The sequence below is a fragment of the Desmodus rotundus genome, chromosome 3 (genome assembly GCF_022682495.2).
Source record: "Desmodus rotundus isolate HL8 chromosome 3, HLdesRot8A.1, whole genome shotgun sequence".
NCBI classification, from domain to species: domain Eukaryota; kingdom Metazoa; phylum Chordata; class Mammalia; order Chiroptera; family Phyllostomidae; genus Desmodus; species Desmodus rotundus.
In genome coordinates, this window is record NC_071389.1 from 42778258 (window position 1) to 42801940 (window position 23683).

The 23683-nt window shown below is 39.2% G+C and overlaps 1 protein-coding gene across 3 annotated transcripts in view; it reads left to right on the forward strand.

The window, feature by feature from the left end:
• Nucleotides 1–23683, forward strand: part of PATJ (PATJ crumbs cell polarity complex component) — a 322107-nt gene that overhangs the window by 74706 nt on the left and 223718 nt on the right. For all 3 annotated transcript variants that reach the window (XM_024565364.3, XM_024565365.3, XM_024565366.4), the window contains exon 18: nucleotides 20283–20492. In XM_024565364.3, the coding sequence (XP_024421132.2) occupies nucleotides 20283–20492 (210 nt within the window). The remainder of the gene's footprint in view (nucleotides 1–20282; nucleotides 20493–23683) is intronic.

The following is a 23683-nucleotide window of genomic DNA, read 5'->3' on the forward strand; positions in this document are numbered from 1 at the left end:
GCACATTTAAAGCAGACAAGTGCTTTAGACACTAAAAACAACTTCAGTAAAAGATGGAAAAAAACTTGAGAGTTCTTAACAGGTTAAACTCCAGTTAATGGAAACATTTATTTGAGCTTTGAGCTTTACACTTTAAAAAACACATGGAGTCTGTTCTAAATATGCAATGCTTTCTTCCTTCACTGCATTCCTATAGGAATGTATTGTACCATACCTTTTGTTTTTCTAATTTTTATTAGATTCTAGGATTTTCCCCTCTCATCTTCCTCACCATCGTCATTAAACATGCAGTACTGACAGACATTTATTTCTGCACAAATTATATGTAGTATTTTTTCTGCAAAAGAAAAGTTATTCTTTTTGCCTTTGCACTTCGCAAAGAACTAATAGAAAAATATTTTATAAATGTTGCTGTGATTTATGTTAAAGGGCTCAGCTTATTTACTTCTGTATCTAAACTTTTGAAGAAATCTTAAACTGAATGTTTTTCTTAAGTCAGTCTTGAGTACATTTACATTTGTACACAGCATATTTTCACCATTTGTCAAATGGAATATAGAACTGTTTTCCACCATGACATTTATTTTTTTAATTATATTTTATTGATTATGTTATTATAGTTGTCCTGATTTTTCCCCCTCTGCCCCCTTCCACCCAGCACTGCCACTCCCTCAGGCCGTCCCCCCACCATTGTTCCTGTCCATGGGTCGTTCATATAAGTTTTTGGCTGCTCCCTTTCCTATACTGTGTTTTACATCCCCATGGCTATTCTATAACTACCTGTTTGTACTTCTTAATCCCCTCACCTCTTCACCCATTTTCTTCCTCCCCCTTCCCATCTGGAAATCTTGTAGTAACTAACTTCTTTTCTCTTGCTTTTAAGAGTCTCTCCTTATCTTTAACCTTTGGCCTTTTAATGATATGTCTTAGAGTGGGCCTCTTTGCATCCATCATAATTGGGACTCTCTGTACTTCCTGGACTTGCATGTTTATTTCCTTCACAAGATAAGGGAAGTTTTCTTTCACTATTTTTTCAGATGGATTTGCAATTTCTTGCTCTTTATCTTTTCCTTCTGGCACCCCTATGAGGAGAATGTTGGTTTTCTTAAACTTGTCCCAGAGGCTGTTTATACTGTCCTCATTTTTTTGGATTTTATTTTCTTCTTGTTCCGTGTGGTTGTTTTTTTTGCTTCCTTATGTTCCAAATTATTGGTTTGAGTCTCAGCTTCATCCATTCTGCTGTTGTTTCCCTGTAAATTGTTCTTTATTTCAATTAGTGTATCCTTTGTTTCTGACTGGGTCTTTTTCGTGATTCTGAGGTCCTCACTAAGTTACTTGAGCATTCATATCAACAGTATTTTGAACTCTGCATTTGATAGATTGCTTATCTCCATTTCATTTGGCTTTTTTTCCTGGAGTTTTGATCTGTTCTTTCAGTTGGGCCATGTTTCTTTATCTCCTCATTTGGCAGCCTCCCTGTGTTTGCTTCTATCTATTAGTTAGAACTGCTTTGGCTCTGTGTCTTGGTAGTGTGGCCTAGTGTAGTAGGTGTCCTGTAGGGTTTGGTGGCACAGCCTCACCTATCACCCAAGCACTGCTGCTTCTTTGATAGGATTTAGGAGCAAAGACCAGCCATTTCTATGGAAAAGCACCTTGGGTGGGCCCATAAGTTGGGTGGGGTGGAGCCTCTGTGGATCTCCAAGGTGGGTCTTACAGTGTTAGCCAGGTTGATGGAGTCTCAGTTATGGCACCAGCCTACTAGCTCTGTAGGAGGAGGGCTCTGCTTGCCCTGATGCCAGACATTTCAGTCTCTCCCTGTATACCACTGGAGCCCTTCAAGGTGCTGCCTTCGTGCTGGAACACAGAGGGAGCTAGTCTGAGAAGGTGAGTCCATGTGTGGGTTCCCCAAGATGAACTGCTTAGGGCTCCAGCAGCATCCTCCACTGACTCAGTCCTTGCTGGTTGTGGGGACTTACCTTCCTGGCACTAGAATCCTGGGCTGGGGGCCTGGTGTGGGTCTGGGACTCCTCACTCATGAGATACACTTCCCAAATTTTTCTTTGCATGGGTGTAGAGCCAGCCCATTCCGCATCCGCACTCCTCCTACCAGTCTGGATGGATGTGGTTTCTTCAATTCCATAGTTGTCAGATTTCATTGAACTTGATTTCTGATGTTCCTGAGTGATGGTTGTTCTATATTTTAGTAGTAATTTTGATGTGGTTGTGCAAAGAGGTGAGCCATGTCTGCCTATGTCCTCCCCCATGACATTTAGATGACATGTAAACTCAATTTAAATTTGGTTTGGGCCAAGGTAAATTAATGGGTTATACCATTCCATGTTGTAATTAGATAAGAAATTTTAAAGTTTACAAATATTTTTTGCAAGACTAGGGGATGGTTTAGCAAAAGCCATTAAAGGCTATGTTCCTGGTTATTATTTTATTTGGTGCATCCTGTATGAATTTACTGGTAGCTGAAAAGGACCAGTGCAGATCTCCACCCCCACCCCCACCCCCAGGGTTAGCATATATAGAATACAAATTATGGTGGAAACACATTGACTGCCTTAGCTGATGGTGAAAGTGTTACTAGAGTGGGGGAGCTTTGGAATGCTAATTTCAGTTAACCACTTTCTCACTAATGGGTTATTCTCTCAAATAATAAGAAATTCCTCAAGAGCCTGACAAAATTATATTTGACATCTATTCATGGATGCGTATGCAATTTCTTCATTTATAAAATGGGGATGATAATGCCTAGCTCAAAGGATTGTTGTGGGCCACGTAAATTAATGTGTAAAGAAGTGGGGATGTTACATTATTATGCAAATGTGAATATTATTAATAATGATCCAAATTTAAAAATAAAGTCAAAAAGTTTTTATATTTTCCTCAAAGATGGAGCCATACTACACTATGTATGTACTGTATCAATTTTCAACTATTTAGTGAAATTAGGAAAATTAATGTTAGGTGTCTTTGTGTAGAGAAGTCTAAATTTAATTGTAAAATTGCATTTAAAAAGCAGCCAACTCTTTTTAAAAAACATTTCCTTATTTATTTTTAGAGGTTGTGGGGAGAAGGAGAGGGAGAGAAACATCAATTGGTTGCGCCCCACATACCCACACCCCAACTATGGACGCGGCCTGCAGACAATACCTAGGAATTAAACCAGGGACCCTTCGGTTTACAGGATGACATCCAACACACTGAGCCACAGCAGTCAGGGCTAAAAGCCACCAACTCTTTTCTTTTTTTTAAGGTTTTATTTATTTATTTTGAGGGAGAGGGGAAGGGAGAGAAAGAAAGGGAGAGAACTTCAGTGTGTGGTTGCCTCTTGTGCTCCCTGCACTGGGGACCTGGCTCACAACTCAGGCATGTGCCCTGACTGGGAATCTAACCGGTGACTCTTTGGTTCACAGGCTGGAGCTCAGTCCACTGAGCCACACCAGCCAGGGCTGAAAGCTGCCAACTCTTGATGAGCCGTATTTAATTATCCAGTTGTGGATTATTGGTCAGAAATTTACTTTTTACATAAATTGAGCCAAATCTTAGGAAAAAATGAATGAGCTGATAAAGGGTTTTGAGTTGGCCGTGGAAATATGGGGTAGCTGTCTGGACAGGTGATTCAGTGATTTAACTGTTGATGGAAGTTGTGTAGCTGAGCAGAGAAAAGAAGTTTGTTTTTATACCTGAAACAAAGGAGCTGAATCTACTAAGCAGTACTATAGCTCAGTCAAAGAGCAAAGTGGAGAAATTCATTTTCACAAAATGCATTTAAAATAGATTGGAGCAAAGGAAAAGGAGAAAGCAACAGGGAAGACATAGTGTATATGGTTCGTTGTAAGTTTTCTTATTAGATTTTAGGGTAAAGTGATAGTAACTTTATTGACTTTGATTTGAAAAAAGGTAGAATATTTGTTCATCTCAAATATTCCTAGTTGCTCCTCCATGTGGTGGCTAGTTAAAATCCTGCCCTGTGTATGTGCCATGTTAGAAGAGTCATTGATTGGTCACTGTGACGTCATGCCTTACAGGGTTGTGTCATGGAAAACAGCAATGTGCTTAATTTGTCAAGAGCAATAGTATTGTGGCTAACTATGTACTCTAAGCAACATAAAACGCTTCAGAACTTTGGTTGTAAGGTTTTGTTTAGTTTCTTGCCAGTAGTTTCTAAGTATGGTTTACATATTGTGCTCTAGTCATCTTTGTCTCGATTCCCTAATATTTACATTAAATGGTTTTATTCCTTGGAATATTACTAATATTCAGATTGATATTATTCCTAATGTTTCTAGAAATAAAATTAATATATATTCAATAGTAAGAGCTGACATTTGTTGAGTGTTTACTATTTGCTAGGCATTGTTCTAATTGCTTTATATATTCCTCGCAAGAACCATATGAATTAGATACTATTATTATCCTCCTTTTATTTTATTTATTATTTCTTTAACGATTTTATTTACTTTTAGAAAGAGGGGAAGGGAGGGAGAATGAGAGGGTGAGAAACAAAGATGTGAGAGAGAAACATTGATCAGCTGCCTCTCACACGTGCCCACACCAGGGACCAAACTCAAAACCCAGGCATGTGCTCTGACTGGGAATCGAACAGGCAACCTTCTACTTTGTGGGACCATATCCAACCAACTGAGCCTCACCGGTCAGGGCCATTATCCTCATTTTAGAACTGAGGAACGTGAAGCACGGAGCGGTTATGTAACTCATCTAAGTTCACACTGCTAGTGTGTGGCAGGACTAGAATTTAATGCAAACAGTTGGCTCCCAAAGTCTATGCTTGTAACCACCATGCTCTGCTGCTCCCTTTCTTATGAGAATTGCTTCCATGTGCATTTTATTACCAGGGATCCCTGTGATAAATTTTCACAGCAGATCTTTCTGTTTTTTCAGCTTGCAAAAAATTTTCATGCCTTAAAGACAAGCTGCTAGATAGTATTCTCATTTTTAATACTTACACGAAAGTTCAGTAAGTATTGAAATTAATATAGCATGTTCATATTTATTATGTAAGAACTAGTGCTTATTGCTTCAAACAAAAATAATTGCAAATTTAAGATGCTTAAGTTAGTGCAAGTATTTTGGTGTGAGTTAATGTTCAGTATTGGAGCAATTATTAGGTAGTCTGAGAATCTGTGATTTTTTAAATGTACCAAAAAGCTTGAAATAAATTTAGAACTGTGTGGATTTTACCTTCAGTTGACCTTATAAATTAAACATGGCAAGTGGATATTTTCTGGTGTTTTGATTTATGCTGAACTTTGAATAACCCCTCATAATTATAAATCACTCGGCATGTTTGACATTAGCCAATTTTTGAACATTAGCCATGATATTGCCATTCTTGATACTTTTGAATTTTAATGACTTAGAAGGTAAAATTTATTAACCAACAGTTCTTCCTCCCACATCCCATGACTCATTTTTCTTCCCTTCTGGTATGGACGGACTCAATTTTTGTCAAAGTAGATATTTTTGAAAGACTTTGGGTTTACTTCAGATATTGGGAGAGATAAACATAGAAAGCAGAATAACAACAGCCTTTGAGAGAGGACTCATATGTAAATACTGTTAGTGATGCTTTAAGAAGTTGCATGAAAGATCACAGGCAAATAATGATTGATTGAAAAGAATAGTGAAAGTATCCCTCCCAATAGAAATTAACAGCGATTAGTTTTTCTCAATGGAAGAAATGGTTGTTGAACCCCAGGAGTATTTGTCTTGGACATAGTACGCCTTAGTATTGACATGAAAAACTTAGTGTGCGGTTTTTGCCTGACTACTAATTCTATTAGGTAGAATTCTCTTCAAAAAAGACTTTCAGGCCCTGGCCAGGTAGCTAAGTTGGTTGGACTGCCGTCCCGTACACCAAAAGATTGAGGGGTCGATTCCAGGGCAGGGCGCATACCTAGGTTGTGGGTTTGATCCCTGGTTGGGCCTGTGCGGGAGGCAGCCAATCAATGTTTCTCTCTTACATCGATATTTCTCCCCACCCCCCAAATCAATAAACATATCCTTGGGTGAGGATTAAAAAATAAAAAAGACTTTTAAAAGTTGTAGGAAGGGATTGTACAAGTTTCATGTATGTATCTTTAAATTGATGTTTTTCTTATCATATGCTCAGCAGAATGACTTTGTGAACACATCAGAATGTTTTAAAAATAAGTAACACATACATATGGCATAAAAATTTAAGGTACATAAAGGTATGCCATGAGAAGTAACTCTGTCTCTGAACACAATCCCTGACTCTCCCAGATAATACTCCTGATTTTCTTCTCCATCCTCCCAGGATATTTTATACATACATGGTTGGATAAGGGATAATTTTTTGGTTGCTATTTTTTTTACATATAAATGGAATATGTCACAAGCATTTTAAGCACATTGCTTTTTTCATCAACTATATGTTCTTTTATTTTGGTATTTATAGAGCTACCTAGTTCTTTTTAATGGCTGCATAGTATATCATTATCTATGCTCAATAATTTATTTAACCAATCTCCTGTACTCAGTTAGTGGGTATTTCAAATGAGGCTCCAGTGGGTACCCTTGTCATTCTCTTTTGTAAAAAGGTGGGGATAAATCTTGTAATAAATTCCTGGAAGTGGAATTACTCATCAAGAAAAGCATATATCTTTTAAATTTGGATATATTTTTACCAAACTGCTTGAGCATAACTCTTTGTGAGACTCACATGTATTTTGCTAATTGTTTTCCATGATATGGACAGTTTAAGAGAGAGCAATTTATAACTATCAATTTTGTTTCAACTTTTATAATGGTAGTGATTAATTTATTCACCTTTATAGCTAAGAGGGCATAAAGTATATATATTGAGACTTTGATATCAGTGCCCAGAAGTCTAATCATATTTCTTCCACCAGTTTTAATTGTGTTTATCAAAAAACTGAGTTTAAAAGTGGAAGAGCCCTGGTTGGGTGGCTCAGTTGGTGGGCACATTACCCTCTGCACCAAAAGGTTACAGGCTTGATGTCCTGTCAGGGCACACACTGAGGTTGCAGGTTCAATCCCTGGTTGGGCACGTACAGAAGGCAACTGATTGATGGTCTTCTCTTCTCTTCTCTTCTCTTCTCTTCTCTTCTCTTCTCTTCTCTTCTCTTCTCTTCTCTTCTCTTCTCTTCTCTCTCTTCCTCTCTCCCTTCCTCTCTCTGTCAAATCAGTTTAAGAAAACATGTGAGGTTAAAAAAATAAAAGTGGAAGAAATCAAAGATTTTAATTTTTGCCTCCAGAGTTGAATGCTGGGTGAATCTGCATTAATGCTACCATAGTATGTTATATTCAGAATCCCAACTTGCAGAATCCCGGTCTTTACATTCATATTAGCTGGTTAGTTTATAGAATCCAAGATATAGAATTTGATAGGTATTAATATAATTTTAACATATAGTAGTACTGTTGATCCTTGAATAATGTGGGGGTTAGGTACATTGATCCTCCACAGTTGAAATACATATATAATTTTTGACTCCCCCAAAATGTAACTACTAATAGCCTACTATTGACTGGAAGCCTTTACATAAATAGACAATTAATATATATTTTGCATGTTAATGTATTATATACTGTATTTTTAGACTAAAGTAAGCTAGAAAAAGAAAATTTTATTAAAATCACAAAGAAGAGTATATACATTTAGGGTATTTATTTTTAAAAATCCATATATAAGTGGACCCACATAGTTCAAACCCATGTTATTTAAGGGTCAACTGTATATATATTAGTATTATTAAAAAGCCAGATACAAACCTATACTATGTCCAGAATCTAACATATAGAAGATAGGAATGAATTGCAGGTTCCACTTTAATACTCAGAGGATCTTATAACATGGCCACCAGCATCTTTTTTCCCCCTCTTGTTGTTTATGTGTTTTTTATTATTTTTATGGAGCTCTTTGAATCCAATTCACCCATGTAGCATAAGATACTGGTACTAAGCGTGCCCTGGCTGCTGTTGCTCAGTGCATTGAGTGCCGACCTGTGAACCGAAGGATCGCTGGTTCAGTTCCCAGTCAGGACACATGCCTGGGTTGCGGGCCAGGTCCCCAGTTGGGATCTCGCAAGAGGCAACCGATCTCTGCTTCTCTCACACGCGGATGTTTCTCTCCCTCTATTTCTCCCACCGTTTCCTGCTCTCTAAAAATAAATGAATAAAGTCTTTGAAAAAAGATATTGGTACTAAGCAAAATGTAGTCAGTCTGTTACTTATGGTAGTGTCATGTTCTTGCAAATATATAGCTTACTGTTGAACAAATCACACAACTGTGTTTAAAGGTCACTTTTGCTTAACAGAACTTCAGGGAACTGATAAAGGCTACTCTTGCCCATCCCTGATTCCTATCCACATTTATTTTTATTAACATCAAAGTACTGTAAGCCCCAGTGCCAACTGGGCTGAAGATATCTTTTCACAGAGGGTTTGCTTCTTTTCTCTTTATGGGAAAGTTCTGTATCCTTTAAATCATTTTAAGCTGCTTCATTTGAAAAATAGTTCTTAGTAATGTGTTCATGGAGTGGATTGATTATGGCTACTGGGGAAATTCTCTCATGCCTTCAAGATTGCTTCCCAAGCCTGCGAAGTGGGTAAACGAAGGGAGCCCACTCCTGGTGTGTGGAGTTTGTAGTGTGCTCAGGATGACGACTGACTTCCAAAAACTTCACTGCAGCAAGACTAAAGGCATCAGGAGACCAGAAGCCACTTAATAAGAGATCAAAGAGGCTCTGTGTATATCAGCTTGAAATCCAGATCTCACAGATCAAAAGCTTGCCTGAGCGAGGCAGCTGCAGGGGGATGAAGTTAGCAGGAGGCCTCAAAGATCTTAAGTCAGGCCTGATGTTGAACTTTGCGGGAATTTCATGGCTCCTCTGGAATATAGATTTGGCAAAAAATCCCATTGTGTCTAATGGGGGAGAGAAAAAATAGAGGGCAGGCAGCAAATTCCTGTCAGCTGGATGGTGCTTTCTCGTAGGGCAGCTCTCCTTTAACAATGTTTCTTCAGGACTGTTTCTGCTTCACACTAGACGGCATTGCTGAGGAGGAGGAGATAGTGAATATGATATATCTGTTGTGCTCCCTTCAGTGAGTATTTCAGAAGTGGCCAAATGTTGCATATTAATGTTTATAAAACAACCACAGAGAGCTAAAATGTAGCCGTAGAGATGTTCAGATTTACTGCAGTACCTGATAATTGTGTATCTCCTGTAAACTGCTCATGATATTCCAGAAAAGTAGTGGATATCAATCTGACTATACATCTGATTCTCCCATGTAATTAAAAGTAGAACAATATTTTTTTAAATAATTAGTCTAAAGAAGAAACTCAGTCTCCAGAGGTGTTTCATCCCTAGTCTTCCCCTACCTCGAGGTGTGAGTGTGTTTTGGAAGTTCCCACTTGATTCTGATGTCAGAGTTGAAAACCATGCTAGTAGGTGAAAGTCGTAGCCCTTTCTGGAGTAAGGCGGAAAGATTGAATCAAATCCACAAACAGGTATTAAGGGTCGGTTTTCCTGTGTCTTGGTGATTTGCATTGCTCCGCCCTGTTTGTGGGTGTCACCGGAGCCAGGCAGTGATTGAGAGAAACCACGCTCTTCCCAGTGAGGGCCAGGACGTGGGGCTGCGTCCTTCTGGTACCCCAGGTCTAATTTCCTGATAGTTCCTGAAGGGGGATTGGCTGCCTGATCCTCACTCAGCATCTTCCAGGGCTCGAGCTCCCCTCTCAGCTGTCCCCTCTGTATTTGACCTGAATCCGATACAGCATTCACCGGTATGCCACTGTGAACGTACAGTGTGGTTAAGAGCACCAGCTTACAAATCAGAAAGGACTAGGATTTGCATTCTGGCTATGGCGCCCTTCTAGGACTTTGAACAAGCTTGTCAGTCTTTCTTATTCTCAGTTTACTAAAATAATAAGGCTGTAAAATAGGAATAATATTTGCTTATAAAGTTGTAAAGACTAAGTAAAAGATGTACATAAATGCCCATACTTTTGTAGGCATAAAATAACATGTTACTATTTACTGAAAAATGATGATAAAGATTTTTAAAGACAGAATCTGAGCACAGACTTTCTATACCTGTTATTCATTCTCCCCTTTGAAAAAATTGTTTATTTAATATGGACTAATATGAAGGATATAAAATTTAAAAAGTTATGTTCCCTTTAGAGATCCTTCATTGGACAGATGTGTGGTGAGCACATGCCATGTCAGGCCATGTTCCAGACATGGGGGATATAGCAGCGAACAAAATAGCCAGTAGACTCCATATCCTCATGGAGTTTAAATTGTACTGGGCATAGAGAGACCGCATACAGATGAATAAGTGTTAAAATAGAATAAAGGGAGCATGCTTGGGAACTACTGTACGTAACATGCTATGGTTTTAGCAGCGGTGGGAGTAAGACTAAGAGACCCCGTGATGATCGTGGGGAACTGAGGCGCGCTTTGTGGACCGGCAGCTCCTGGTATTGACAATGCGATCCTGATTTCATACCTTCGTTTTCTTTAGTAACTGTGAGCTGTGTGATATCTATCTAAACTTTTACATTTTATTCCCTCTGACGAATTATCCTTTAAGAAACTTTGTGTGCTAATATTTTATTTGGAAAGCATGACTGCCATTTCAATAATAGCCAGTTATTATGTTCCGTCTACTCCGTCAGGCATTGTTGAAAGCCTGTGTGTGTGGGGGGGGTGATTTAATTATCTCTACAAGCCCAATGAGGTAGGTATTATAACAATCATACCATTTTGTGGATAAGGAAGCTGACGACAAGGGGTTAAAGAATTTGTCAGGGTCACCCAATTAGAAGTGGAGCCGGGCTCCTAAGTCTGTGGTCAAGTAGTATGAAAGTACAGTCTTTAGATCAGAAACAACAGTGATTCTTTTTAATTATGGCTCAAGGGAAAGATGTTACAAGTGTTCAATTGTCTTTCCAGAGAGACGTACTTATTACAGTTCCAGAAGACTTACTTCAGAGTATTCCTGAATCCTTATGGCCCCTTGCCCTTACTGCTGTCCCCTGGACAAAAGCCTTTACAGATCTGGTGGCTTTTTCACTGCTGGAGAGTAGAAACTGTGTGTTCTACCTTAGATTTCGCAATAGGACTCCTTGGCCTTTTTCCTGCAGTTTGAAGTTGTGAAAGTTTTATTCTACGTGTTGTGTGCTACATATCAAGAGTGGGTGGCCCTTTCAAGGATTAAAAGAAAAAATTGCAGAATCTTTTCTGAGGATTGAAGAGCATCCTGTGTCCTTACTGTGGCACTGGACGTCAGAGGTGGCCCCTGTCTTTCACTGTCTGCCCTAAGAGAATGAGGCTGTCTTCCGGTGCCGGGGTCCGTGTATCAGGAGCGTAGTGGCGACCCTTTGTTTTCATGTCTTAAACGTGGAACGTCATGAATAGCGTGGCAATTGATAGCACTGCGGGTCTCTCTCACACGCTCAGCTAAATTTAGAAGACAGTCAATGAGATGGTAACTGTTAACCCCTCAATCCCTTTTATCCTACCGGCTTCACCATCATCTTCCTAGTAATAATAATAATAATAATAATAATAAAAGAGCACACATGAAGTGGTTTCTATCAGCTTACTAAGCTCTTTACATGCCTTATCTCATTTAACGCTTTAGTAGCTGCTCTGTGAAATCTGTACTGTATTGTTTCCACTGCCAAAGGAGAACCCCGAGTCTTAGAGATTAAACAACTTGAACAACAGCACTCAGCCAGTATTTAGGTTAATTTGAGAGTAACTTGTTTGCAATATTAAGATGAATTCCAAAACTAATATTGAACAAGCTTTTAAAAGTTTTGTGTCTATACTTCTCTATATCATCATAACTTTCAACTAACGTAGTTTGGTTTTCTTTTTGGAAGATATTGGGATATTTCTTGTTTATAACTTTATTTTCTACTTTAAAATTTTTTGGTAAAACACAGGTAACAAAATTTACCATTATAACCATTTTTAAGCGTATAGTCCCATAGTGTTAAGCATAGTCAAATTTCCACTGATGTAATGTTAGTAGGTGGTGTGGCTTTGTACCTGAGTACTGCTGTCTGCTTGGTGGAACCCCAGCCATTTCAGCCAGATGATGGGACTTTTAGATAAAGGACACTTGTGGGGTTTGTTTTATTTTTCTTACAACCAGCAAGTCTTAGGTCAGGGGTGAATAGGAAACATGTAAACAATTACAGAATGACATAAGTTTTTCAAGAAATTAAATACCCAAGAAACATATTTAATATCCAAGAAAAATATCTAATAGGAGACTAGAAGGGGTAAGAGAAAGCAATAGTCTTCGAGAAGTAATTTCCATGGGACTTCTGCTTGAACCATTTTGATTATTTTGGTGCTTAAAATAGATTTTTAAAGTACTAAGCTCTACAGAATAAAATTATCTACAGGCTTCTATTTTTTTTCCTTCTTAGAATATATTTTGACCTTTTAGCAAGCTTCTCTGTCCACTTCTCTTCCAATGCCCTTTTAATTGCCTTACATACTGTGCTGCTCAGGGACTATTTAGTTCTATGTGTGATGAGTGGAAAAATCTATTCTTAATGCCTAATAGTATTTAGGAAGTAATAAGACAGAAGGAGCCAGGAACCGTATCAGTTTAATCTATCTTGAGTGCACTGAATGTATTTTGTGGGTACTTACTTGAACATGATGATGTTGTGGTTATTGGCATGATTAGTGTAATACTAGGCTATATTATAAAATAGTTAAAATGGGGTTAGATGCTGATAAGATAGCTTGCTCATTATTCATTAGATTCATCTAGTTATTGCCTTGCATTCACTATAAATACATTTGTTTCTTTTTCCTAGAAGTAAATATTTAGTTCGTTGGTCAAATCAGAAGCTCTTTCAGGACAGTTAATTACATCCCACTGTCTTAAACCAGAACTATTCTAGTGATTTTAATTCAACTAATAGTCTCTGACATGTCTTTCGTTGCTCTCTAAAAATGGCAAAAGAAGAAAAAAGTTGTTTTAAGACTCGTTAAAAAAAAAGGTGCATGTGTCATATACATTTTGTTGTATCTTTTGTTTTCATGGTGGGATACCCAGGCAGTTAGATCTTGTATAGTCAGTGGCCTTTTTAGGAGTTTTTAAAAGATACCACTAAAATTATATCAATATTTGTGACCATGTCCTTTTCATTGTTGATGCTGTGTTTTGAGCTAACTTTTTATCATTCCCTACTTTTTATAGTGGTTTTATGAGTGTCTTGGTAGAAATTAATGACAACTTTGACTCAAGATACTCCATCAAATTTAGTTACAAGATGCTGGAGTTGGTAGAACGAATTGTAACTGTCATATGTCCATTGTACAGTTGAGAAAACTGACTCAGAGAATGAACCTGTGAGACTGCACAGCCAGGCTGGCGCCAGGCTGGGGCTCAGAACTTGTCCCTTGACTTCTGTGTGCCCACCCATCCTACCGCTGGTGGACTGACCGGCTGTCTTCTTGTCTGTCCTACGTGCATTTTGTCCTTTCAAAAGAAATTTAGATTCTTATTTCGTGACTGACATTGCTAAGAATGGGAATTTTAATTTATGCCCGCTATACAGCAGAGCACCTGGAGATCACTGTTCTTTCCTTAAGATGTATTTCTCTGTGTGTGTAAAGAAACCTTTCCTTCGCCTTTCTTTGTACCCAGTTCCTTTTTGTGCCCACCTCCAGGATGAAAGGGTTTGCTGTCTCCCTTTTAAACTCAGTGGTTTCTTTCTGCATCCTCCATTTTACTAACTTCCTTGAGATCGTATTTTGAAAATTTATTTTGCTGTTAGTTTATTTAGATTTTAACTCAATACATTTTAGTTCAAATAATAATAGCCACACTTAAGAGTATACTCTTTAAGAATCAAATATTTGGCTACTTGGTGCTTTCATAGTTTTCTCTTAGTTGACAACAATTGAGTTTGGACAATTCTCATCAAAGATTACCTAGCTAGCACCCTTATGTTATTCACAAATTAATATATGAGTGTGTAGATCCTATAAAATTATCTTTCAAACATGCTTCCTCATACCTATATGAATAAACACTTGTGGAATGAAGTTAGTAGCCCAGTTCTGTGCCGGCGAACACCACGGCATTGGACTCGCCGGTCAGGAGATCTGTTCCTGTGTAGAGCGCTTTGTATCCCATTGTTGTTCCAAGTGGTTTTTCTAGTTATCCTTGGACTCACTTCATTATGGAGAAGGACTCGTGGAGTACAAGAGCGCATGTGTTTTGGGTGTGGTAAACTATATAACAGCACAGAACTTTAATTAGACGTAGAATTATATTAGAATATACTTAGTTGACAATAAATGTCAAATTTATCAAAGGTAGTTTATATACAAATTTTTAAAAATTTTTCATTATATTTTTTCCATTACCATTTAGCCCCCTTGTGCCCCTCTCCCCCCACAATCCCCACACTGTTGTCCGTGTCCGTGAGTCCTTTTTCCTTTTTGCTCAATCCCTCCACCCCCTAACTTCACCTGCCACCATAGCTGTCATCCTGTTCTCTGTCTATGAGTCTGTCTCTACTTTGCTTCTTATACACAAATTTTTACCTGAAATAAACTATGGCCTATCTCTTTATCTTCCTGCTGTTGTCTTTAAATTCCAATTACATTACTTAATGTTTTTAAAAGTTTGGGTGTTGGAAACTGTACTTGAACAACAATAAAAATCAAAAGTATTTAAAAATAATAAAAAATAAAAGTTTGGGTGTTGGATACAGAATAGATTTTAAAAGAACAATTCAAAGTGAGTCTTTATTTTGAATCCATATAGTTGTCATTGTTACACTGATTTTTTCTTCTTCAATGTGGCATGTCAGCACAGTCCTTGGTGTATGTCTCCAATGCCTCTTATTTTCAAAAATGCCTGACTCATAACGCATTGGCCAATTTCTTAAATGTGACCACTTCTTGTTTCATTGTGTCCTCTTTCTGTAACATTCCCTGCTTTGTGCCTTTGCTCTGAGTTTGCCACACTTACTTGTCTGCATTTGTAGTTTTAGTATTGGGAGCGGCTTTATAGCGAGAGCTTCCCACTTCCCCTGGTTGCCGTCTCTGACAGAGCTCACATTTCACCGAGCCACCACCCCGCCCCAGGTGATGCCCCTGCACTCTGCTTGAGTTTATGTGAACTCTGGTCTCTTTGATCTGTGGGAATGTACACAAATATCCATATAATACATTTTATAGACCCTTCAGACACTTTGAATCCCATCCATTTGAGCATAATGGTTGTCACATGTTTGTATCTGTTTATGTAAAGGTGTTCTTAGCTCACCAAATGAGTGGATTCCTGAGAAAGTAAATGTCAGTGAAAATGCAGCAAACAAAGGCATGTTTCACCTGTACATGCGGCAAGCCACACATGCTGGGCTCTCTATCTGCTCATCAGCTAGGTACTGAAACAGAACCGCTAGTAGCCAAGTGTGATATTTAAGGAGCTTAGCTTTATACACTTGGGCAAGATAATAAGTATATCTTCTAACAGTTCACTTCCTTTCAACATTCTTTCATTCACTAGGCAAATACTTACGTTAAGATAGAGAAGCTACATCACTTAGTGGCTAAGAGCATAAGCTCTGGAATTTAACTGACTGGTTTAAATTCTGGCTCTGCCATTTATCAACTGTGTGCTTTGGTTAAGTTATTTAATTTTCCTCTGCCTTAATTTTCTCATCTGGAGAGAAGGGATACTAATGGTACTGATCTTATATAGGTCCGAGGATTAAATGGCTTCACATAAGTAAGATTCTTAGAACATGCCTGGCATGGCAAAGGCTCAGGAAGTGTTCCCGGTTGATGTTGATGTTATCGTTGCTACTCATGTAGGATGGTACGCCTTTGGTGTGTTTGTAATCCGCCGAGGGGAGAGAACCTGAATAGACTGTCATTCGATATTTCAACTACTCAGTACATTCTGTGTGGCAGGCACTTATAGTAGGCCCTGGAAGTAAAGCAACAAATAGGCAAATATATTCTTGGTCTCATGAAGCTTGTTTTTAGTAGGGAAGATGGTTAAAATAATTTCCGTAAAATGTCAAAAGTTTTATAATAGGTAAATGCAAGGCGCTGTGAATACATCTAGCAGGACAATCCAACGTACCCTAGGAGATCAGGGACATGAAGGAAAATATACTATGACAAATGTTGTACTGGAAGGTCTTCTTTAGACTTAGAGATCGTACCCAGTAAGGAAGAACTTGAGTCTTTGGGGAGCCAGGGAAAGCCTCTCATTGGAGGGAACACTGGAGCTGGCCCTGTGGCAGACTTATTGATGAATGGCCTTGGGGCAGGGAGGACATGCCTGGCAGGTGCCATGGCCGACAGGATGTCACAAAGCATGCCAAAGCACTTCACAATCCCTGAATTTTAGTAGTTCTGTACCGTTGGGACAGTGCGGGGGCACAAGGGAGTGGGCACTGGTACACGTGGGGACAGCGAGAAGAGACCGGCAGATCTGAAGGAGTTCCTCTGCAAAAAAGTTGGGCTTTTATCCTGAAGGCTGTATCGCTGAAGTGTTTCAGTCAGAGGAGGAATTGTGATTACATTTTTATTTTTAAAGATCTTTTTTTTAATCTCTGTAGAAAATAGACTAATGGAGGTAAGATTGGAGACAGGTAAACCTATTGGGAGACTAGCGATTGAACAGGCTAGAAATAACAAGAAACTGAATCAAGGTAGTGGCAGAGAAATGGAGAGAGAGGATCGGATGCAAGAGAAAGAACAAATTGGCATGCCTTCGTCAGCAACTTGGTGGAGGGGTGTGGGGGCGAGGTGAATGCTCGGGTACACGGTAATGCCACCAAGGGAGGACGGGAGGAGAGGGATCTGCTTGTCAACATGGATTCCCTCCACATGGACACATCCTGTGTTTGTAGTGAATATCAAATATTAGCAACACTTTGAGAGACCTCAAAAATCTTTGCATCCGTTTTTCTTCAGACAGGTATGATGTTTTATTCACTGTGAGATGGCAGTTCGGTGGTTCTCTTAGGAATTTACAGCTAAGTAGTGAAGAGGACTCAGATGAGATCTATTTTCTTGTGTAGGATTCTGGTGAAAGTTGGCTCTTCTAAATTGATTTCAGCAGTTTGTTAATATTTTTAAGAGCTACAGGGAACAAGTATCATCACTGGTTGAGTTGAAGTAATCATATGGGATACTATTAGAACATGTATAATGACCGAAGGAGGAATAAAGAGGGGGAAAATACCCTTCAGAAGAGAATGGCTTACCTAGTAAAAGATGTTTCTTGTGTTTTGTGATTGGTCTTTAGTGCCCTCTGTTGGCTGTTTAGACTAAAACAGCTTGACTCTTAAATACAGTGTTCCTTGCAGTGTTATTTACTAAAACAAGAAAAGTTAGAGATTTTAAAATTATGTGCTAAGACAATAAAAACTGATGGGGACTTAAAAATCTGCACAGGGTCTAGGAGTTGGGTAGAGGTCGTGAGAAATAGTTTTATAATACTTCATTGGATATAACAAAGGCATGATGTATGGACTGTATTTTCAGAATATAGACTTTTCTGGTGAGAAGCAACCCGAATCTGGCTTTTTAAAAAGCATTTTTTTTAATGCAGCAAAGCCTCAAGAGTAGTAGCCACCCCAGGAGGAAGTAGCAGCTGCTCTTTTTACACAGGGTGGCTGCGTCATGGGATGGCCGTGAAAGGAAATGACGCTTACTCATTACAGCCACTGCACTCGGCTGTGTGGGAAATCACACAGTCCGAAAGTCGTCACAGAAAACGAGGCAGTGATTATACACAATGGGGCGACTTCAGAAGGGGGGGTGGTTTCTCTTTTTTTTAATGACAAAGAAGCTGCCGTTGGGTTTTCTTCTCCAGGAAAAGTGGTGGTAGACTGAATTTCAGAGGATGAAGCCTGAATAAATTTTAGTAAGCAAGCACACCTGGTACTAGTTTGAGGCCTAAAGAAGACTGGACTGTGTGTGCATAAGTGCTCACCACAACTTTCCCATTATTTCCTGGTTCATCTTCCTTTGAAATGTTTCTAATTATCATTTCAACTGGTTGCATTTGGAAACCCAATTCACCTATTTATTAGGTTAAAAATACTAGGTTTTGATTTGGTGTTCTATGAAGCTACAGAGATCACTCACACCAGTGTTTGAAAATCCTTTATTTGCTTTTGGTATCTTTTGCTATGGCAGGTTTCTCTAAGAAAGTTGAGTACTTATTCATATGAACTAACGCTAGCTGCTTTCTATGCATTTCACGAGGGGAATAAGCTATTATATAGTTTCCCTTCCCCCCCAATAAAAAAGCCTTCCATCAAAAACTGACATCCTAAATGAAGGACATAATTGTACAGCTTATTTATTAGTGTGTCAAACTCAAAATGTAATGGTTTCATATTTCAGAATGGAAAGTGTGTTGTGATTCATGGCTGCCAGTGACAAAATAGACAGCTCCTTTATATTGCTGTGCTGATTGCCTGCTGATACGCCACTGTACTTTTTTTCCTTTTCGGTTCTTTTCTGTTCTCTTCCTATGCAATAGCTCCCTCTACTTGAAAATATCGGTGTAATTATGGTTTAACACTATGTACTTTATTAATCCGTTCCCATGATGGTTTGTACTTTTAAACCTCTTCATAAATATCTTGTGTTATAGATCAGAGCTCGTTAGAAATTACCAAGAATCTCTTGACTCGGGAGTGGAAAAGCACAGTTACTTATGAAAAGTAAGATAAGTTGTTTGAAGGTACTTTTCAAGGAATCAGCTGTATAGCTTTTGTGGATTCAAATATGACATATTTGTTTAAAATTCTGTGCAGTGCTTGAAAATGAACCTTGATATCTGAAACACACAGGTATAGGAAACTGGATCAGACAAGTTCAAAGGAAGCATCAGACACTTCCAACAGACCTGGCCTAGGACTTGCCACTCTCACTTTGTTAATTCCAAAGTGTTACAATTCTAACACAAGATGTGGCACTTTCTCTCTACTTTCTGAGGAGGGGGTTAATAGAAACTAGCAGTAGAAGAAGGTCATGTCACTACATCTTGGCTTTATGGAATAGTCTGTGTATAATGACACAATAGGAGCAAAATAGACAACCAGAGCTAGTACTGCTGTTACTGGGACTTCCTTTCTCTCTCCCTTGCTCAGTGCGAGGTTTAGTGATAGAATCATATACTCCACCATTAGGACAAATTAAGAGATTCTACTGAACCAGAAGACTTCCGTGTGAATTTGTCTGTGCATTCACAACTCTTGATTTCCAGTTTCTTCTGTTACTATGGTGCAGGGCAAGTATCAGAGCATGGGGGTTAAAGCCAGGACTTAGGAGCCAGCTGGGTGATCTTGGCAAGTTTCCTTAACTTTCTGACCCACAGTTTCCTCGTAAATATAGATAATAAATCTACCCACATCCTAAAGTTTGTTGTTGAAATAATGATTGTCAAGCACTGAGAATAGAGCCTGACATAGTAAATGCTATAAATCAGTGTTTGTGGAATAAAGTACAAAATAATAGTGGGGTTATAAATTGATTTTTATTAACCAAATGTATTTATGTCAACATTATCTTCAGTGCTTAGTGAAAAGAAATATGGATGAGAGAGCTTTGCGCATGGGTTTCTTTCATGAATTGATACTCATTTTCTCTGTATGTCTACATGTGAATAACGATACTATCTCCTAATTTTAGGTTATGTCATTTTTAAACGTGCTTTTTAAATGCAGTGCAATATGCCATGGTTTCCATGTCTTTTTCTGAACGTAAGTGATTTGGCAGGAAGATGCTGTACTGGTGGAATGCCTAAGAATGGAGTGTCATACAACCCACTTCTCCTGAAGCCTACTTATCACCCAAGAGCAGTAGTCAATGGGCTTCTCTTTGATCCACAGGGTGACTGTGCTTGAGGATGTCAGAGAATCTTGCCCAGTTGTCCTTAGACTTCTGGTTATTCAACAAAATATGTCCCCAAAATGCTTTAAAAAGAAATTTATGTGTATGGAATACTCAGACAGGCAAGTTTTAAAATTGTTATGGTTATGTTTTTCGTAGGAGCTGATACCTGTGTGGGTGTTTGTAGGGCCGGTTAAATAGATTGTGTCCTCTTTGGAAGAATATCACCAGAGTGCCAGACACATGAAATAAATAGTGAAATGAGATTCAGGAGTAAACATATGTTGTCTTAAGGCTGCAGAGATGTTTCTGGAACTCACTCATCTTTCTTGTTTGTGTGATCGTTAGGACCCCTTAGATTCCACAAGATCAGTGATTGTGATTCGTTCCCTGGTGGCAGAGGGTGTTGCGGAGAGAAGTGGAGAACTGCTACCTGGAGACCGCCTGGTCTCCGTCAATCAGCACTGTTTGGACAACACCTCCCTTGCCGAAGCTGTGGAACTGTTGAAAGCTGTGCCACCGGGCACTGTACGCCTTGGCATCTGCAAACCTTTGGGGGTAAGTGTTGAATTTTGTTACTGTAGGAAGTGAAAACAGTGTGATAGTTGAGAATACGGATTTTGGAGACAAACGCACCTGGCTTCAAATCCCTGTTCTACTGCTTACTGTATGTTTATCCTCCCGCCCTTGACTTACACAGAATCAGAAAAACTATTGTCTGTCTCATAGGGTTTGGGGAATTAAAGATGATATTCATTAAATGCTTAGCAGTTATTACATAAATGCTAGCTACTAACATTACTAGTCCTATGACTACCACGTTTCCTACTATTTTTGTCTTCACGGTTTTAGCACAGTCTTCCAAGGCAGCAGTTTTCAACTGGTGTGCCCCGAGAACTTCTGAAACAGGCAATACCTGACATTTCCCTTAAATTGTCAAATTAAAACATGACAACAGTCAATATAACAGTAGCTGTCCAGTGTGAATGAATTGAAACTATACTTTTTTTTTCAGATCAACAAAAAATGTATTTTTTGGTCTGCTGCAGAATTTTAGTAATTTGTGTGTGCCATGAGATGAAAAAGGTTGAGAATTGCTGTTTTAAGGTCTTGTCACATTAGTTATGGTATAAATTAACATGCATTTTAACTTTTCATGTGGGAATGATGTTGAGATGGCATGATAAGTCGAATCCAGTCACCCATATCATTTAAACCATATAGCAATGAGACTTTAATATGCTTCTGACCGTCAAAGTGCCTTGTAACCTTACCATTCATTAAACTTCTGTGTGGTCCAGCCCTCTGCAAGTCATCTTATTGCTTAATCTCAGGTACCAGGTCAGATTACTGTTTATGACTGAAGGCCTCTTTACAGTTACGGTGCTGTTGAGGTTCCCCAATGCAAAAAAATATTTGATGATAATTTTCTTTTTTAAATTATATTTGTTGATTATGCTATTATAGTTGTCCCAATTTCCCCCCCTTACACCCCTTTCGCCCAGCACTGCCACTCCCTCAGGCAGTCCCCCCAGCACTGTTCATGTCCATGGGTCATGCGTGTAAGTTCTCTGGCTACTCCATTTCCTATGCTGTACTTTACATCCCCATGGCTGTTCTGTAACTGCCTATGTGTACTTCTTAATCCTCTCAGCTCTTCACCTATTCCCCTACAACCCCTCCCACCTGGCAACCATCAAACCCTCTCCATATCCATGAATCTGTTCTTCTTGTTTGCTTAGCTTGTTTTTTAGATTCAACTGTTGATAGATATGTATTTATTACCATTTTTTTGTTCATAGTTTTGATCTTCTTTCTCTTAGATAAGTCCGTTTAACATTTCATATAATAATTGTTTGGTGGTGGTGAACTCCTTTAGTTTTTTCTTGTCTGGGAAGCTCTTTATTTGCCCTTTGATTCTAAATGATAGCTTTGCTGGGTAGAGCAATCTTGGCTGTAGGTCTCTGCTTTTCATGATTTTGAATATTTCTTGCCTATCCCTTCTAGCTGGCAAAGTTTCTTTTGAAAAATCAGCTGACAGTCTTATGGGAACTCCCCTGTAGGTAACTAATTTGTTTTTTCTTGCTACTTTTAAGATTCCCTCTTTATCTTTAACCTCTGGCATTTTAATTATGATGTGTCTTGGAGTGGGCCTCTTTGCATCCATCTTGTTTGGGACTCTGTGCTTCCTGGACTTGCATGTCTATTTTCTTTACCAAATTAGGGACGTGTTCTTTTATTATTTTTTCAAATAGATTTCCAATTTCTAACTTTACTCTTCTCCTTCTGGCACTCCTATGATGCAAATATTGGAATACTTGAAGTTGTTCCAGAGGCTGCTTATACTTTCCTCTTTTTTTTTGGATTCTTTTTTCTTCTTGTTGTTGATTGGTTGTTTTTTGCTTCTTTATGTTCCAAATCATTCATTCAATTCTCAGCTTCATCCACTATCCTGTTGTTTTTCTGTAAATTGTTCTTTAATTCAAGTAGTATATCCTTTGTTTCTGACTGGATCTTTGTTATACTGCTGAGGTCCTCACTAAGTTCCTTGAACCTCTTTATAACCAGTGTTTCAAACTCTGCATCTGATAGATTGCTTATCTCCAATTCATTTGGTTCTTTTTCTGGAGTTTTGACCTGTTCTTTCATTTGGGCCATGTTTCTTTGTCTCCTCATTTTGGCAGCCTCCCTGTGTTTGTTTCTATGTTTTAGGTAGAGCTGCTTTAATTCTGTGTCTTGGTAGTGTGGCCTAATGTAGTAGGTGACCTGTAGGGTCCAGTGGCACAGCCTCCCCTATCACCCAAGCTGGGTACTTGAGGTGCACCCTTTGTGTGGGCTGAGTACATCCTCCTCTTGTAGTTGAGTCTTGGTTGTTGTTGGCAGATCAATGGGAGGGATTTACCCAGGGTAGTGAGCTGCAAGGACTGGCTATAACCACTTATCACCTACCTCAGCCCTCTGTGGAGGATCAACTGTGCAGGGACAGATTGATGGTGCTCTGACGTTATCTGTAGCTGTCCACTGGGTGTGCTAGCTCTGGGGTTTCCCTGGTGGCTCAGGCCAAAATCAGCTCCTACCTGTGTTCTGCCTGGGGCCACCCTGTATAAGCTATAAAGCAATCTGAGATGGCTGCTACTTGTGCTGGGCTTGGAGATTCGTAGGGGAAGCCAAGCTGTGAATCTAAGCTGGCTTTTGCTAGTGCCAGGCCTGGAGCCCCTTAGCAATAGGAAAGGGCACTGGGGGCTCACTGAGGCTGGCTGTTGCTTGTTTGATAGGATTTAGGGAGATGTTGGAGCATGAGCAAAGACCAGCCATTTGTATGGAAAAGTTACTGTTAGCAGTTTAAGTGCGCATAGGTTGATTGGGGCAGAGTCTCAGGGGACCTCCAGGGTGGGGAAAATAGTGTTAGCCAGGTTGAATTTAGGCCGGCTTCTGCTAGTATGGGTCTGGAGCTCACTGATGCCAGTTGTTGCTTGTCTGAGAGAATTTAGGAAGTTGTGCAGCATGAGCCAAGACCAGCCATTCCTATGGAAAAGCAGCTTGGGCGGGTCCATAATTTGGGTAGGGTGGAGTCTCAGGGAATCTCCAAGGCAGATCATGCAGTGCTAGCCAGGTTGATGGAGTCTCAGATATGGTACCAGCTTGCCAGTTCAGTCTGGATGGATGTGGTTTCTTTAATTCCATAGTTGTCAGACTTCCATTGAACTCAACTTCTGATGATTCTGAGTGATGGTTGTTCTAAATTTTAG